This window comes from Sebastes umbrosus, chromosome 16, assembly GCF_015220745.1.
Source record: "Sebastes umbrosus isolate fSebUmb1 chromosome 16, fSebUmb1.pri, whole genome shotgun sequence".
NCBI lineage: Eukaryota > Metazoa > Chordata > Actinopteri > Perciformes > Sebastidae > Sebastes > Sebastes umbrosus.
In genome coordinates, this window is record NC_051284.1 from 27,611,695 (window position 1) to 27,630,518 (window position 18,824).

The 18,824-nt window shown below is 41.5% G+C and overlaps 1 protein-coding gene across 1 annotated transcript in view; it reads left to right on the plus strand.

Moving 5' to 3' along the window:
- Positions 1–8,037, plus strand: part of ap5s1 (adaptor related protein complex 5 subunit sigma 1) — an 8,791-nt gene extending 754 nt beyond the window's left edge. The window contains exons 2-3 of the mRNA XM_037747141.1: positions 1,993–2,284; positions 5,736–8,037. Coding sequence (XP_037603069.1) covers positions 1,993–2,284; positions 5,736–5,864 — 421 coding nt within the window. The 3' untranslated portion in view covers positions 5,865–8,037. The remainder of the gene's footprint in view (positions 1–1,992; positions 2,285–5,735) is intronic.
- The last annotated feature ends 10,787 nt before the right edge of the window (positions 8,038–18,824 follow it).

An 18,824-nucleotide genomic window follows, 5' to 3' on the forward strand; every position in this document is an offset into this window, starting at 1 on the left:
TTTTTTATTATAACGCAGGTTTAAGTCCTCTATAAATACTGTGAAAGTATCGAAACACTCAATCCACAGGGAAATACACACAGCCCGTATTCAGAAACTCTGCATTTGAAACAAGCTGTCAGGATTTCTGCCCATTTGTGATGTCACAAAATACAATATTTAGACCCTTGACACAATGTTAAACGTAAACATTCTAAATGTGTCCCAGTTTATTTCCTGGTTGCAGTGTATGTGAATGTCATCAGCTGACAGGAAATAAACATGGACCCAAGCTGTTGCCTAGCAATGCAATTCTGTTGCAATTCTGTCAAAATGTGCTAAAACAGAGCGTTTCAGACAGAGTGTAAATACAGGCATATTCCGACTGACAGTATGAGGAAAATAAAGTTTTTTTTTAACATTACAGCATGTAAACATGTTCTAGTAGAAACACAAAATACAAGTATGAACCTGAAAATGAGCATGATATGGGACCTTTAAGTGAGATTTTGAATGCAGGACTTCTACTTATGGAGTAGTGGAGTATTTTCACAGTGTGGTATTAGTACAAGGATCTGAATACTTCTTCCACCACTGACTGTACTCTACAATTCTCTTGTTATGTCTGTCAATAATCTAACAGGATACCACAGAGGACAACATGTGTGATTATATACAGTTCATCAATATAAGTATAAAGCAAAGCATTAAAAGTAAAAGTACTCATTAAAATACTAGTGATTATTAATACTAGATTAGGTAGAAGGTCACAGTTGGCAATTAACAGGAACACGTCTCACAGACAGTTGATTGTTTATCTGGACGGGCCCTCTTTGGTCTTACTGCTTATACTTCTGCAAATTAAGACCACATTTCCCACAATGCTTAACGCTCCCTGTGTCAAGAGGATGCTGCTCCTCTCCATGTCTTTCTTCTTGATGTCGCTGTGTAACTATTTGATATATTTTGGGCTGTAAACCTTCCACTACCTCTCATCTCGGGATACCTTGACTCTGCAGCACCCTCCTCCTGTTGTCCTCTGTATTGCAGCCGCTCTTCTTTCTGCATCCTGCTGATTTCCTGATGTAAAAAGCATCACAGAGGCCGGCGGAGGCTGTCAGTCTTCTCTGCATTCGTCTCGTTTGTGTTCAATAAATGAGGATTTATTTCACAGAGCGTTTGTGTAGTTTTCTCTTCTCCCTCATGGCAGCCTGTAACTACTGATTATCACTGTCAAAAGAAAACGCTCGCTCTCTCTGTGCGCAGGGGGAAAGCTTGACAACAGGCCTCAGATATACTGAGTTATTAATGTATACTCAGTTATTCATGTTAAAATGCTGCTGACAAGTTCTCAAATGTAATATTTATTTGTTTTCCTTCATTTCATATCATTGTATCATCAGCTTTTTTTTTTTTTTTACTGTTGGCTCGACAAATTTATCCAATTTTAAGACATCACTTTAAATCACTTTATGCTCTTGTAATTTATACGACGGAGTATTAGGGCCACACTGAGGGAAGAGAAAAGAAATCAGAGTTTTCCAGAATAAAGTCATAATATTACGAGAAAAAAATCTTAATTTAATGAGAATAAAGTCATACTATTTCAAGACAAAAAGTCATAATATTACGAGAATAAACTCATAACTTTACGAGAGAAAAAGTCGTAATATTACCAGAATAAAGTCATAACTTTACAAGAAAAAAAACTTTTTTCATCATAAAGTTATGACTTTATTCTCATAATACGACTTTTTTTTTCTCGTAAACCTATGACTTTATTCTCGTAATATTCTGACTTTATTCTTGTAATCTCAGATTTATTTTTTTTCGTCAATGTGGCCCTAATACTCCATCGTAAATTTAAGATGTGAATTTGTCTCTTTTTTAAACATACAAAAATGTCACAAAAAAAGGACAGATTAAAGATGAAAATGTGTGTTAGTTACTGCCCTAACCTTAGTTAGGATTAGGATGATAATGATGATAAACCACTGATCTTCTGTTACTCAGGCAGGTGCGGAGCGTCGTCTCTCTGTCCCGGGAGGCTTCGGGTCGGCTGCTGGTGGAGGCGTTGCCCGGCGAGGAGGCGCTGGCGCTGCAGGACGCCGACAGCGGAGTGGTGCGTCTGAGAGCTGGAGACCCTTTCTCTGAGGAGATGAGCGCTCTGTGGCTGGGAGTCCAGAGTCTGGGCTTCACGCTGGTCTGTGAGCCCCACGAGAACCTCCTGCTGGCCGAGGGGACTCTGCGCAACCTGACCCGACACTGCCTGGAGCAGCTGCACATGCTGGGGCAAGGCAGCGAGGTGAGCTCCACACAGTTTTCATATCCAATAAGGAGCTCCAGTGTGTGTTGCTCATTCAGGAATCCTTTTAGACTCAACACCAGACTGATAAAGGAGCAACGGCAACTCCAAATGACAGGAAGGGTTAAATATTTACACAATTTTTAATACCCAAAAATCGTGTAATGAGGCTAAGATGAGATTCAGACCACTGTACTGAGGTTTGTCAAACCTGGACTAGATTAACATGCAGACTTGATCAAGATCTGACAGAGGGTATTTTCTTCAAATTTGGTACAAACTTCCGTGAAGACGGGAAGACGTCATTGGAAACTGTTTAGAAAAGGGCAGGCACTTTCAAAAAATACTTGATATTATTTACTTGATACTTGATAAATACTCGAAAATACTTGTCAGGTGATTGGATGAACCACCTGTCAATCAAACTCTTACCGAAGCCAGTCGGGAGAAGAGTGAAAACATCTTTTCGAACTAGAAAAGCCTTCAGTGCCGTTCTTTGCTCTTCTTTCAATGAAGAAATACTCTCCAGTTCTGATACAACTGATGCTATTGGAGCATCTACGCTAACCTCTTCAGGAGTCGCCATTATCGTTTAGAATGAACAGTCGCCTCTCTGTGTCGCGTCACACACGCCTAAACCACACCATATAGCTGCCAGTAGCTCCTCACAGGACACTAATCGATTCGTGCTCTGGCTTGTCGTACACAAACGCATTACTTGAAGCCTGACAAGATGGATTTGCGTGTGACATGATCCCACAACTCTTGCGTGATATCCGTGAGAAAATCTAGCTGCCGTGCAAGGTAAACAAACTTCCAGGGATGGATTCTCCAGGGATGAATAGATTCGATTTCTGTGGTCAAAGGTCACTGTGATCTCACAAAACATGTTTTTAGCCATAACTCAATACTTCATACGCTAATGTCAATTTCACACTAATGTCTAACAGGATCAAATGATGAAGTGATGACATTTTAGACAGAGGTGAGGTGGTAATTCTAGTTGATCTAGACTTCTGATATGATGTAAATGAAGAAAGACCTGTGAAATCACACTTTTTCTGTTTTCACAAATGGAATAAAGCTTTCGCAAATCCAACTGGGGGATTTAAATGTGAAGGCTGTTACAAAGATGTGTAGTAGCTGTTTCACAACTTGAAGCAGTGTGACATCAGAGGATTAGCTGAGAAATATTAATATACCTTAAGTAGGGCTGCAACTAATGATTATTTTCGTTGTTGATTAATATGTTGATTATTTTCTCGATTAATCGATTAGTTGTTTGGTCTATAAAATGTCAGAAAATGGTGAAAAAATGTTGATCAGTGTTTCCCAAAGCCCTAAACAACGTCCTCAAATGTCTTGTTTTGTCCACAACTCAAAGATATTCAGTTTACTGTCATAGAGGAGTAAAGAAACCAGAAAATATTCACATTTAAGAAGCTTTTTCTTAACAAATTACTCAAACCGATTAATCGATTATCAAATTAGTTGGGGATAAATTTAATAATTGACAACTAATCGATTAATCGTTGCAGCTCTACCCATAAGTTACCCTTTACTTTAAAAGATAGAAGCCATCTTCAGCCTTGTTGTGGAGATCTTCAGGCAGCCGTTTGACTCGCTAACACATTAAAATGCCGACCATAAGAAACCCTGATCGTGGTCACTCTTTGGGTGGTTACAAACATGTTCTTTATGGCCTTACTGTATTGTATGTAAAGAATCAGGTCAGACTAGTGTCTCTCAGCACTTTTGTAACCAGTGTTTGTAGTTGAATTCAACCAGTTGGAGTGTCTGGCTGTGTTGGACTTACTGTTGGCCGCTCTGTGAAGCAGGGATTAGAGGAGATTTATAATTGGAGAGTTTAGCTCTGTCGCTGCTATTTGGGACACAATTTTTATTTTGGACATAAAGGAGAAGTCTGGTGATATTCAGCAAATCCCATGAAAAGAACCAAAACCAACAATGAGTAGTAGCCAAAAGCCTGAAATATCTTATTCCTCTGTGAGCTCCATTGTTGTTCAGAAACTATTAAAAACACATCAGTGAGCCACATTGTTGCACTGGAAGACACTCTAGTTTATTTTGACTCAATCCCACACACACATGGCGTCCTGCTGCTGCTTTAAATACTCGCTAGAAATGATGTGTCCAACAAACAGAGGGCTTTCATCCAGGAGACCGCTGTTCGTGTCCCGTGTCTTAAGTTTCACTTTCACTTTACAATCAGCTGATCTTTCGTGTCTTGTGTTCACAACATCAAGTCACATGTTCACTGTACAAACCTGGTCATTTTAAGCCTAAACCTAACTAAATGGTTTTGTTGCCTAAACCTAAGCAAGTTTTTTTGTTTAATTCACAACATTAAGCACGTGTTTACTGCGACCGAAAAGTGACGCAGAGGGGTCTGACGAAGCGCCAGTATGTGAGGAGGTGGGATGAGAACGTGTTGCACTAAAGCACCAAATGTGTTTTAATCCGCTGCTTAAGAAATCAATAATTTGACACAAAAAACGGTCCTCCAGATTCCGACATCAGAACTGCGGCAATAGCAACGGTCTGCTGTAGAGATGCAAAGTCCCGCCGCTTCCGGTGGACCACCATTGGACCTTATTTTGGAAAAAATATGAACTGTAGTCAACGGAGAGAGAAAAATAATGGTTTTGATCCTGTTTGAATTGCTCCATGAATCACACATATGATGTTTGTCAATTTAAAAGATCATTTTGCAAGTCAAGAAAGTCTCAGTTTGTTGTAAAACTGTTGAAGACTGTGAAAATATGTAATTAGAAAGACGACACACCCAAAAGTGTTGTAAGTGACGTCTCTCTCTCTGAAGCTACGATGGTTGTGTGTTTCCTACTGGGATGAACTCACACCAGCAACGAGTCTCACTTAGTCACTCACTAGTTTACACAAAACTAAATGATACTACGACAAACCTACGAAGAACTGAGACTTACTTGCAAAATCATCTTTTAAATTGACAAACATCATAATGTGTGATTCGTGGCGCAATTCAAACGGGATCAAAAAAATATTTGTCTCTCGTCGTTGACCACCGTACATATTTTTTCCGACATAAGGTCCCATTGGGTCCACTGGAAGGGGAAGGACTTTGCCTCTCTATAAAGAAATAACAGACCGCTGTGATTGACCAATCAGAATTGAGTATCCAACAACGCCGTGTAATAATCATGTTTAAAGGCCCTGAAATCACTTCAGTGAAACCGTTTACCTCCACAGAGCTGTTGCTGTGTGGAGCTTTGCTAACCAAATGCTCAACAACTCATTATGCATTATGGAAACAGCAATAAAAAAACAGTAATGAAACAAGATTGCAGCCGTGCGGGTTTTATTACCATCTGTAACTATCTGCGATCGTAAAAAAAAAAAAAAAAAGAAAGTCTGCACGGCATCGTCACTAAAACAACACTTTCCCCTCCAGGTCCTGCTGAGGAGCAACCGTGTCGATGCTCTGCTCAGCCGCCTGCTTCCTCACGGCCAGCTCCTCTTCCTCAACCACCGCTTTGCCCAGAGTCTGGAGAAGGAAGTGGCAGCTTACATGGCCAAGTGAACCAGAACAACTTCCTGGTTGAGCTCAATCACTGCTGGCCAACTTGTTTACTGTTGGTGACATGTCTGTGGCGGCGGCGGTGGCAGAAGAACGGACCAACTGGCAGCTGCTGTTTTCTGATTGCATGAGGTGGTAAACACACGGAGTGGTGAATATCTCCCTCAGCCACTTGCAGCTCACTGTTGACTGTTTACTGCGTGGGAGGCTTCAGTTCAAATCCTGTTTGTCAAATTGAAGAGTGGAAAGGAAAATGTGGCAGATTAAAAGAGTGCAGCTTGAAGAGGCCGGTTAAAACCTACTCGTCAACATCAAAAGACTGCCATTTATCTGATTCACCGTACTTTTAAATGTCATCGCGCGACCTTGAGGAACCAGACTTGACCTACACGTGAATCTCAAAGTGCTTTTATTGCCCCGCGGTGACTCCGAATGCACCTTTCGTTCCTGAGGAGTAGGAGGAATTTTGTTTAATGTTCAATATGATTCATCTCTTCGTAACAAACAGCAGAAATGGAGCAAAGAAAGATCAGAGTCAGACCTGTTTAATGTCATTCTGAACCAAAAATGTCATCATTCTTGAAACGTTGAGGACAATGAATAAAAGGAAGCAAGTGACATGAAATGTTGTATAACCAAAATGAAAGACATGCAGAATAAACAGGAAATGAGGAGCTACAATGGCAACATCCAGACATAACAAATAACACTTGTAATCCTGCACGTTGTGAACATCTGTTGTACCTCCAACTGCGGCCCCCCCGTGAAGCCAGACTCTCCTGCTCCTCCTCCGGGCCTAATAAAAGCCTCCCAGTTTTTGAGCCAAATCCAAAAGAAAAAAACCTGTCTGGATGCCAACATCAATTGCTTTGATCTTCTCCCTTTTTTTTTTTTTTTTTTTCCTGTATTAGAAAATAAAACTCATTTTTAGCATTACCCAAGGCGTATTCTTTGAAACTTGTGTACTCTGCAATCAAGGACACACGGCGTGTTTTCCAAAAACGAGGCACCGGGGATCGCACATTAAAAATGATAGAACACACAAGAGAAGGATTTAGAGGTTGTGTACGTCTCATGGGGAATACAAAAAAACACACAAACTCACCGTCAGCTGGATAAAAACACCTGCGAAGTGAATAATACAAATGAATCAGATAACCAGTGAGTTCCACTGTAAGACCAGCAGAGGGCGATGATGCTTCTGTCAGTGTCAATGTGCAGTGAAGGACATTGTGGAAGAAACCAGGTAGTATTTAAGGTAAATCTTTTTAAAGGTGCTCCATACTATATCCAGAGCATTAATATAGCAGCAAATAACTATTGTTCATGTAAAGATATAGAGGAGTAATGTCTACCTGAGCAGAGAATGAAGTCTATCTCCCTCTGTATGTGTTGTAATCAGAGCTTCTCTTTGCTTCGTTTACATCGCCGGGCCGACCGTGTGTGCCTTTTAGTGCATGTTGTTAGCGTGCCCCGCCGGCTAGCTCACAGCCACCACTCTACACTGCTCTCATATAACGGCTACAGCTGATGACCCCGTCCCGATAGACGGCGTTGTCGCTGAAGCGTAGCGCCCACCCTCCGTTCCCCCCTTCAGGTTAGCACCGTTAGCTCTGTCCCAATCTCGCATTTAGCACCTTTTACGCTGAATTCACACCAGAGCAGCAGCAAAATGCAGCCTGCGGCGAGCTGCCATTCATATGAAAGGCTGTGGCGGGCGCTCCTGAGCTCAGCGAGCTGCAGCCGTTTGATTCTGTGGCGAAGCGTGGCCAAACAAAAGTTGAGAAAAGTTAAACTTTTAGTGGCCAAGTGTAGCCAGAGAGTACACGCAACCAATCAGTTAACAGATCCTGTGACTCCTGTGACATGTTCACCTATGTTACAAAGAATTCCTTCCCACCTGAGACACATGAATACGCCTCAAGGCCGCAAAAAACTGTGTTTATTGCGGTGAGCCGCACTTCGCTGCTGCCTCGTATGAATTCAGCATTAAAAAGGCCTTCAGATGCAACCTTGGCTTTGATATATACTGTGCTGAAATATACAGGTATGAACATTAAAGTGCACAACAGAAAAGCAAAATGTTGTCAATAGAGACACAACATTGGAGAGTATCTCGATGATTCTCGTTTTACTTTAAAAAAAAAAAAAAAAAAAGTCAATAAATTCACCTTAAGCAACAGTCCAATTATCACTTGAAGATATTTCTGGTTTCATCTCCTGTGTTAAACTGTGTGTGAAATGTGAAATAGTGCATTATGTCAACCTGTAAAATTGTGTGATATTCTGGGTGTGCGTCTGTAAAGAAGTTGTTGCCTTGCTATTTTTTTTCCACCTAAAAACACCGGCGGTAATGGCCTTTCTGCCAGCAGCACTTAGCATCCGGAAGAAGTATCTGGACTCCAGAGGTAACATTTTCTGAAGGCAGGTCACCCAAAAAGAGGGCTCCAATTTAAGTGGGATATACTTCACTATCTATCTACCTCATGCAGTCAACTCGGGTCCACTACTCCACTACGCGTGGCATACTTCTCCCACTGTTAGAAATCCAGTTCATCCTTTTCATTAGGCTGCTGTACTTAAGCTGTCAGTGCTCTGCTCACCTGAGAGTTCAGCTGTCACTTGCTGCTGCTGCTGCTGTTCATAAGCTCCACCTCTACCCAGCATCCACCTCCACCCAGCATGCACCTGTAGACTCTGAGCTCACCTTAGGGGGAAAGTTATTATTATAGCAGCAGATTAATGCCCACGGCTTTGGAATAAGACGCTCTCATATGGATGTAATGTTCAGGAGTTCAAGATATCACACTTAATATTAAAAAAAGATATGTTTATTTCCTGTATATTTTTTGGTTCTTTTGTTTTTTTTCATTGAACATTTAAAGTCCCTCCACCGTTGAAAATGTGTTTTTCTTCGTGTTACCTCTGTTGGATGTTTGACCTTCACTGTGCAGAATGATGTATGTGCACAGTTTGACACTTGAAGGCTGTTTGCTCATTCATCTGCTGAAGGTTGAACGTTTCTCTGAGCTCACCTGTAAAGGAACAATGTGTAGCATTTAGGGGGATCTATTGACAGAAAAATAAAATAAGTATGTTTTCATTAGTGTATTATCACCTGAAAATAAGAATCAGCGTGTTTTCGTTACCTTAGACTGAGCCGTTTACATCTACATATCGAGCGGGTCCTCTCTTCACGGAGTCGGGCGCACTGTTTCTACTGTAGCCCAGAACGGACAAACCAAACGCTGGCTCTAGAGAGGGACATTCACGTTTTTGCGTCGTTCCCTGTAGCTCTCCTACATGCTGGGCACACTGGAGAAGTTTCAGTTGGTTAGTCACCCCTAGATGCTGTCAAATTCTATACACTGTTCACCTTTTAAATCTTGAGTTTAACACATGTATACATACAAGATAATTTTGTGACATCACAACTAGTTTGGAAGCAGAGCCGGCTCCAGCCCTATAGGCGAAATTTGGATTCGGACCCCGTAGCCCCATAAACCACAACACACATCGGACATCACAATGGTTTTAAGACAAAAATTAAGATTTTTATTTCCATAAATAACTGTTTTTATTATAATATAAATAAACAGTTGGTCCCTGGTATTTTAAGATATTTTAAGTGTTTAGTCAGTTTCACTACAATGAACACTTTTATTAACAAATAAGTGTGAGAAAGGGAGTTACGGGGTGAAAAGTGTATTACTTTCTTTCTATATTTATTCATTTGCCCATCTGCATTTTTTAAAATTATTATTTCATTTTTTTAAATTTAATTTTAATTTTAATTTATTTTAATTTTCAATTTTAACTTTTATTTCAACTCAAATTAGCTCTTTGAGCAGACAAACGACTATCTTAAGGTGCATATTTTCTGGTTTCTTTACTCCTCTATGACAGTAAACTGAATATCTTTGAGTTGTGTACAAAACAAGACATTTAAGGACGTTGTCTTGGGCCTTGGGAAACACTGATCAACATTTTTCACCATTTTATAAACCAAACAACTAATCGATTAATCAAGACAGTAATCAACAGTAGTTTATCCAAGTAGTCCAAGTAGTTTATATAGTTTGTGTAAATACCTTTAGTACCTATTAACTCTTGAAATACAACATTAGGTTTCCTTAAGTTGGCTCCTTTATCTCAGCCCACCCAGTCATTTGGCTTCATCACCATCCCTGTATTATAACCCTTCAGTGTCAGGTCTCCTCCAGTAGGGGCCAGTGTGCAGCCAGACATGATGAGAGCTGATAATAAGAGACTAAATAGTGACTCCAGAGCACAAATCCACCAGGCAACAAAATCAGGAATGCTGCGGCTGCTTTCGAAAACTATTTAAAATGAGCTGCTAGACATCAAACAAACAGCGCTGAGATTGTTTTCATGTGTGTGAAACCGGTTTGTAATTACAACTAATTAGGGATGCACAGGCATAGGAAGTTGATCTTTGCCTACAAACAGCTGTTTGATAAAATGCATGAGTTAATGTCAAGTGGGGATTAAAATGACAGTATCTGCTGCAGATTTCCTGTTTGTGTGTGTGTGTACGTTTTATCCCCCTGTGATTGTAAGGTCTATCCACTTTTCATTACAGCTGGTTTGTAGGCAGGATTATCAATAAGGACATGTGTACGAGTAAACACAAGTAGATGAGAAAGAGGGGGAAGTCAGAGGGGTGAAACTGTTGCTCAGTTTAATTGCTCAAAGAGCTCATAGAGCTGGAATATGCAGTGATGCTGAGCATATTTAGCTGTCTTCGCTTTGAAAAAGAGCCCACTCTGAGGTTAAAGTTAAAAGATTAAGTGGATTAAAGTTATGAAGAGCTTCTCAGCCAGCTGAGTGCTGCTGAAGCCTAAGAATCGGCAAGTTTTTATTCCAGTCAAACACTGCAGGTGATTACTGCCTGATTAGCACGAGGCACAAGCTCATCGGTGAAATCAGCTGCTTTAATGTGTAGTTGAAATGAAAACACTCTCGGGCTTCAATAGCACTTTACAGAGGGAATAAATTGAAGGCCATTAAGTGAAGTACATAAAATTCTCATAGCAAAAACAATCTTGTACCATTCGCAGACTTTGCAAAGTGGTTTTTAGCAGCTCGACGTTGAAAAAAATATGCCGACGACAACCAGATGGAGAGTTGGGCCAGTTTCTCGAGGGGACCCAAAGGTCAAACTACACGAGGCGGCGAGGTCAGTAGATCAGAGGGAAAGTCTGGGCAGCTGCTTTTACATGTGCTGGAGATCACTGCTGACTCACTGAGTAAAGAGGGAAGGTTCTGGAGCTGGGGGGCTGGTCGCCCTCTAAAACAAATTATGCCAGTGGGCGCCCTTCCTCATTTTCTGCATTGAGGTAAAAAATGAACAAATACATAAAGAAAGCGTTGTGGTTTACAGGGCTAGGGTTAGTGTTCAACCCCCAAGAACTCAAACCCTAGCCACGTAAGCCGCACTAGTTGCGTTGCCTCACGTCGCCTTTGTCTTGGCCAAAAAGTTGCACTCCAACACACCGTAAAGACTACAGCCGACGGCCTGTTACCACGTACGTTCTGCGTCTGCGTGAGAGGAAATAACTCTCCACACCAGCAGGCGGCAGTAGTCTGTATTCGTCATTCAAAAAGGGAAACAGGAAGACCGAGGACTGCGGATATACAAGCCGTTGTTATGATACGTACATGAAACAAAGCAGTCTTTGCTGACCATTTTCACATCACTCTCACCCATTACTTAGCTTCATTCAAAATGACCACGTCGTTGTGAAAATATCTGTCAAGTGGAAAAATGAGAAGAGCCTTCTGTGTTTTTCCTCTTGACTTTACTCATTGGCTTGCTTTTCTCACTTCCGTTTCTCTTCTCGTGCACTGATTCGTTTAAGCTGAACAGCCAATCAGAGTGATTTCTCTCACCGACGGGCCGTAAAAACTCTGACACGGGCAGACTAGAGCCGATGGTGCGGGACACTCTGCAAAAACTAGGCCGACAGACGCTCACCGACGGCCCCAAAACTGTCCGACTGTCAGCTTGGTGTGTCTGGTCCTTTAAAGCTACGTCACTACACTCTCAGCTCACTTTCCCTGAGCGTTTATTATTGACGAGGATGGGTTTACATTGTAGTTAATGGAAAGCCTAAAGGGTGCCTTAAGCGTCGGCATATAACGCAGACGGCCGTGACAAAGCGTCGGTATTTGACGCCCTGGGAATGAGAACAGACTGGCACAGCACCTGATACTTGAAATGGTAGGAGAGGGAGCACAGATTTTCCAGATCAGGATGTGAACCTGCAACTTTCAGGACCATAAACCATCTTCTCCGTCGACCCTCCCCTCCTGCCTCTCTGCTTCTAGCTGGCCTCATATTCACTCTGAGCAGGCTGACCAGACCAAAGCTGACATTGTCACAGCCCATCTCAGTCACTCGCTCAATCTTTTCTTCTTCTTGCGTTTTGTCCCCCCCCCCTCTCCCCCCTCCTCCTCCACCTCCACCAGCCTGAAGCTCCAACAAAAGATTTTCTCATTGAATTTAGAGACTGGCCATTGAATATGCCAACTCCTGGAGTTTAAGGATTTTCCTCTTAATATTTTTTTCTCCTGCCTCATTAGATGCCTCTCTGACTATTGTATGGCTCATGGCGAGAGCACTGTGGAGAAAATGGGCTCTGCTCCAGCCACGGATACAATATGAATTTCAATGCGAGTTGACGACTTATTCACTCCAGCCTCTGTCAGGGCATGCGGCGTGAAATACCTGAACGTCACGGCTCCCATTCATATACATTAGGCATCATTTATATTCCCTTTCATGCGCACATCCCCAGAATCTCAAATATTCCTCTCGCAGGCGAATGCTAAGTGGAGTTTCTATTGGAGTGGAGGTTGAGGAATGCTCAGTGATAACAGCTAAACGCCACTCATATTCGGTGTCACAACAGATCTACGTGATCAGTGGATATCTGAATTCTTCCCTCGCCTGTGTAGGCGGGGAGATGTTTGAAGTACTGTATGTAGGCGTTGACATGCTAAACTTGAATTAATGGCTTGGATCATCATTTCCTCATGTTGGTTCTTTGCCATAATTCTGCAAATTATACCTGAAAGTCTCTTAAAAAAACCCGCCCACACGCACACATGCAGAGAGAGAATTGAATTCCCTCCCAGGCTCATCCAGTCTATCAAGCATCAGAAGAGAGATGTTCTCTCTTAGCATCTCAAATCGCGTTAGATTTCCAATTTCAAGCCATTTATTTCATGTTATTTTCCTCAGCCCCCGAGAAAAATGTCTTTTTTTCCCACATCTGCATGCCGTCTTAAGGTATGGCTTGTCAGTGTGAGTTTATCGCGCCACTTCAAACAACTCAATTAATTGAAAATACAAGTCAATTATTTCTTAATTAAGCTCCCTCTGCAGTACGATTCCTCTGTAGGGTACGCCGTTGTTGCTCATTATCAATGAAGAGGGAAACAACAACTTCACAGAAAGAAATGAAAACTTTCATATCTTCGATTTTCAGCGTTTCTTTTTTGTTTTTCTCCCACAAATTGATTTGTTGATCTGTAAATAAGTTAAGTGATAAAGTAATCCACACTGAAAAAGGCCACATGCTCCTCATGCTCCATAGCGACTCAGAGGGGATTATATGGCAAACAGGAAGCCATCTGCCTCTGCACGGATGGCAGTATTATTATTTTTCACCATTATTTAAATCCAAGATAGACAGACGGATACGTTCCCTCCCTCGCTCTCAGAAACACTGTGACAGGCTACTTCTAACACCATCTCCAAGCTCATTAGTAAAACATACTCATATTTTTTAATTCTGCAGGAAACCTTCTGCTTCTTTTATTGCTTGCAATTGGTCATTAATTGCAATTTTTTAACCGTAATCAAAGTAATTGTACAGAGGTTATGGCTTGTTTGCGGTGTAACACATCATCAGGGATCATAATCTTAACTGCTCCGAGCAAATGTGATCATATCCAGCACGGAGTAGCAGCTGTAAAATGTTACGACCTCCTCGATAAATTTACATCCCAGAATGGCTGACTCTTTTATGGTAAAATTACAGTGAGACTGTAGGTCGCTGTATTTTACTCAGGCCTGGAGGGGTTTATTGGGTCGTACCCCTTTATCACAGGAATGCTCCCCTACTGCTCCGCCCAGCTCCTCCCAGCATCGTTCACAACGGTGGAGGAGGAAGTTTAAACTGGGTGGTGGCTTCAAAGTATTGCATGTAGTTGTCGTTGATAAGGTGGGTGTACTACTGGGTAGAGATGGGTGGCTTACTGACGAGGAAGTGGGTGTACTCCTCTCCTTTATATCCAAATGGCTTTCTGGCTGATAGGTGGGTAAACTGTGCACCACTAGAAAAACAGCGTATGCCCTCCATTACACCACTGATTGTATTCAAGCTATTTTTTAATATGTTTAAGTTCATCATGACACTAAATATATCAGAATTTAGCATTCATTAAGAGTCGTGTTTGTGTCCATCTGATGACTGTTAGTCCAATAATCATTTTTGCTCTGGTTTGGTCTCCACTCACTCCTGAAAAAATAAGTCTCTGGCTCTTAGATGCTTTATGTTTCTAGCCTGTTAATCATACTGAACTGCTGTTTTGTCTCACTTTATTCATTTAGCCTGACATCGTGTTTCGTGTTACTGATTTCGGAGGGTGTTTGTTTTGTTTTATTCTTGTATTCAGTAGCAAGTGACGTCCCGCCGACGTCATTTTCAGTCAACATGGAAGCAGCGGTAATCTTTGCTATAGGAGCAGTTCAAGTTTTTCACAAAGATAAAAAGAAATATGTTTATTAAAGAAATTATTTCTGGAAGTCGTCTTGGAGCTGGGGTTGGTAATCTTCTTCAAAAACTTTTTTGTTACATTTGTTGAAATTCTCTTATCATACCGACAGCAATCAATAAATCAAATACTCTGATCCAAAAAATTTGGTAGGTTATCTGTGGCTGTCGCAGGACTGTAATGAACCCGTCCAATCATTACATTCGGCCCAAATTAATGAACATGACAATAGCCATGTTTGCTGTTTATGTCAATAATGATAATAGTGGGGGAGTGGCTTTGGAGGGAGGCCTGAAGGGATGGACTGTCAGTGTCGCCGACTTGACGCCTTTCTCGCTAGATTTAGTGACTTTAGGAGCTGGTGCTGCTATAGCTACTTTCATTTAAAAAGAGTTGGCATGGTTGGATAATTTAAAAAATATAACAAACTCTTGCTGGTTTCTCCAATGTTACCTACCTGAGCTTTAAAACAACCAGTACTGTTATGTTGAACTCATCCATGTTTGTCACCATTTGTGACCATTATCACTATTTTTTATGGATAGCTATCTAGCTATGAAGAAATCACCATTCTTAATCTGGCTTTCAAATCTCTGATTGGTCGATTGTTTCTCTAACCGGCAGGAACAGCCGTCACTGAGACATCAGATCTGGTTGAATCACTGAACTGAGTTCTGCGTGGGTGATTCAGAGATCTGGAACCAGGATAAGATGATTCACTTTCTTCCCCAGTTAGTCAGCAACTGTGTCCTTCTGCCTTCTGGTTTTAGGCAGGTGGTGTACAGTTGAACTATTAAAGTCTTTTTTGCTGAAAATACTGTTTATGAGAGCAGTACGGCTGTGCTGTTAAACCAAAGCAGAGAGCTAAAACTGGCTAAAAATCTCCAAAGAGCTGCAGAGGTTGTGATAAATCCCGTGAGTTCATCATTATGAGTGACACCTTCCACGGTATTCATTTGACTCAGTATTAATATTAAAAAAATGATGAATGGAGCTTTAAAATGCTACCCACAGTACTTTATAATGTCTCATATCTTGCGTGTCGGCTGGAAATCATTAACAACAGTACTTTCTGAGTGCCAACCCGAGTTGTGCCTGTAGCACCACGTATCAGAAACTTTTCAGTTCTGAATACAAAGTATTATTCAGTCACATCCACAAAAACATTTCTTGGATTCAAGCCGGCAGTCTTCGAGTCACAAGATCACTTTTCTGATCTTCAGGCTGCTGCCACTCTGAGTTAATTTGCGTAAATAAATCAGTCAATTAAAATATGAATAGCGTTCATGTCTCTAGCTTTTTGCCCTCACGCCAGTTTACCACAGTCCATTAACAGCTTCAGACTCAGCCACACAGTGCTTATGGCACGTGGGAGCCCAGAATGGAGAAAATGCTGCGCAAAAGTGCCTCATTATGGCTGCTTTCCAAATTAAATGGAGAAGATGTATTATTCATTTGTGGAGAATCCCCTGTGAGTGAGGCCCAGCAGGAAAACAGGAAGTGTGTGTGAGGTTTTCTCTCTGCCAGCCGCTTAACAATCGGTTGATACACACCCAGTTCTGCAGTTGGGACCCGGCAGAACCGATGCAGTGTTCACTCTCATAGAGGATGTCCAGGAGGCCTTCTCAAATTAGATCTTCATACCTGATAATAAAATCTTTCCTGTGTCCGCACAGTTGTGTTGCCTCAATTTGGAGCAATAAAAAAATAAAAAGCTCTGCTACGACAGGCAACAATGCACCGCCATCTGAAATAATCATTGTAATCATACAACAAATGTAATCATAATCATAAATAAACTAATTTTCATTATTATTACTACCGGTTCTAGTATTATGGTGTTCTGGCAGTTTTGTGTGTGGTGTTTGTCATCCTGTACTAAACTGTAACAGTTTAGATGTTTTTTCCACAAGTCAACGTTGATTTATTTGTCACGTAACTTCTGTATTAAATTACGCCACTTCCGGCATAATTTAAACCCAAACCATGATCTTTTCCTAAACCTAACTAAGTAGTTTTATTTTGAAAAGACTGGAGTGGAATTTGACACGTGTGTCACGTGTTGCTGGACATTCGTAGGAAAACGCATGAAAAATACGTAGCTGAAAGTCATGTCTAGTACACGAATCAAATAGATGAAATTTCGTGACTATTTCACAAACTGATGTGAGACTGTGTTGGTTTTTCCACCATGATCACAGCTCATACTGTAAACCTGGAGTATTAATGGAGTTACTGTAATTTTGACTGTACAAGACGTGCCTGAATGCACCATTAGTTTTGGTCTCTGGGGTCAGATGGTCTCATTTGAGGAGGAGGAGCAGGTCTGACTTTGTCTTCATTCAGAGCACCCGACCACAGAATTTGCAGAGAGACACAAACATATGAGCCAACGTGTTGCGTGCAGCATGTTAGAGCAGCACTGTAAATATTTGTTTGTGTTTCACACAATAAACCAACTCCACTTCTTTGACATTTAAAGACGAATTCCCCTCGCGTTGTGTGTGATCCGCAACAGACTCTAGTTGCACATTGAATCTTCCTTTGTGCATATAATACAGTTTTAAAGAGGGAATTGCAATTAGAGGAGGGAAAGTGGGTCACTCACGACACCGGGGATGTGCAGCAGAAAGCACTATGTGCTTGTCATGTCATCTCTCACTAAGCTGCAGTCACTCAGGACCGGAGCGGCCCCCGGTGTCAGGCGCGTCAGCTTGTGCAGGTTGAATCCATTCTAAAAGCAAGCTTGTCCAATTTTCCTCCTTACTGGCCATTACCTTTCACAGTGAGAGCCTCCAATATGGTGGATGACAGCTGTCATGTCTGCCGCCGCCCCAAAGACTGCATACATTTAAGGAGATTACAGCTCCGTCCAGGCTTTACCTGTGATAGAAATGTTCATGAGGGCAACATTTTTGAAACATCAGCCTACACGGTTTTGAGAAAAACTATTTTCTATTTTCTATATTCATCCCGTGATGAATGTGATGTGTGTGTAATTTGAGGATACACATTCATTTCTAATGGCAGCTTAATAATTACCTGCGTGTACATGTTGGTTGCTGCATTTGTGTCGCCCCGTGTGATAGTCAGCTTTGAAGATGTCTTTGAAAGGTAGCTGTGACCTCATGTGAACACATCACAGGTTGCAGTTCTGACTGATGCCTTTTTCAGAGCGGGCCAGAGTCCAGCCTCTACGATTCACTATATTCAATTTATTCCAGATCAACAAGGTGAATGGATGTTTTATAGAGCACATGATTTCTACCGGTGAGGATCTCTGGAGACCCCTCTTTTTCTTTTAATGTCTCCACCAACATTATTCAACAGTGTGAATGTCTTCCTTGCAAAACTCAAACACCAAATGTCTTTATGTTATTTACTGAGGAATCATTGGCCACATCTTTATATGGAAATTAATCAAAGTAATCTCGCAAAAACACTTGTTCAACATTTGTCCAAATCTTTGCCAAATTGTGTTCCTGCTTGTTCCAGTTTTAGTCAACACAACAGTTTTTACTTTATTTTAAATTTACATCTAATAACCACAAATGGGACCTCAGGGGTCCTTCTATCAGTTCAGGTCTGTCTGGAGTGACACGGGAGAAAATGTTCTTCCTCTTGCCCGGTCACATTTATTTTCCCCCCATCCCTTCCTAGTTTAATGTCTTTTGACCCCTTCATGTCCCGATCCATCACTTTTACTCCTGATCCTGCTTCAGGTTTTAAAGGGGTCCTCCTTCTATCAGTTTGGGTCTGAGGGGAGTAAAGGGTGACTTCGGGAGTGAGATATTCTTCACCTGCTGCACGGCCCCAATTTCTTTCTTTCTACAACCTTTGTCCCCGTCTTGTCCTGATTCTTCACTATTACTCCTGATCCTGTTTTCAGGTATTACAGAGCTCCTTCCTCTCTCACCTGTAATGATCTGGCTGTTGACACAATGCTGACACATCACTACCCTATAACTTAAAGTTACTACAAGGAACTTTTAACTAGTTGTAAAACAGTCTCGGTTAACATAGACAAACAAGACCATCAGCTAGAATATTGGCTATTTCTATATTCTTAATGCTTGTCATTGAGTCTGATTCCACACTAAATCAGAGAGAAACTCCTTCAGCTCAGACTCCGGCGAGGGCAGCTTGCCGTGGACAGAC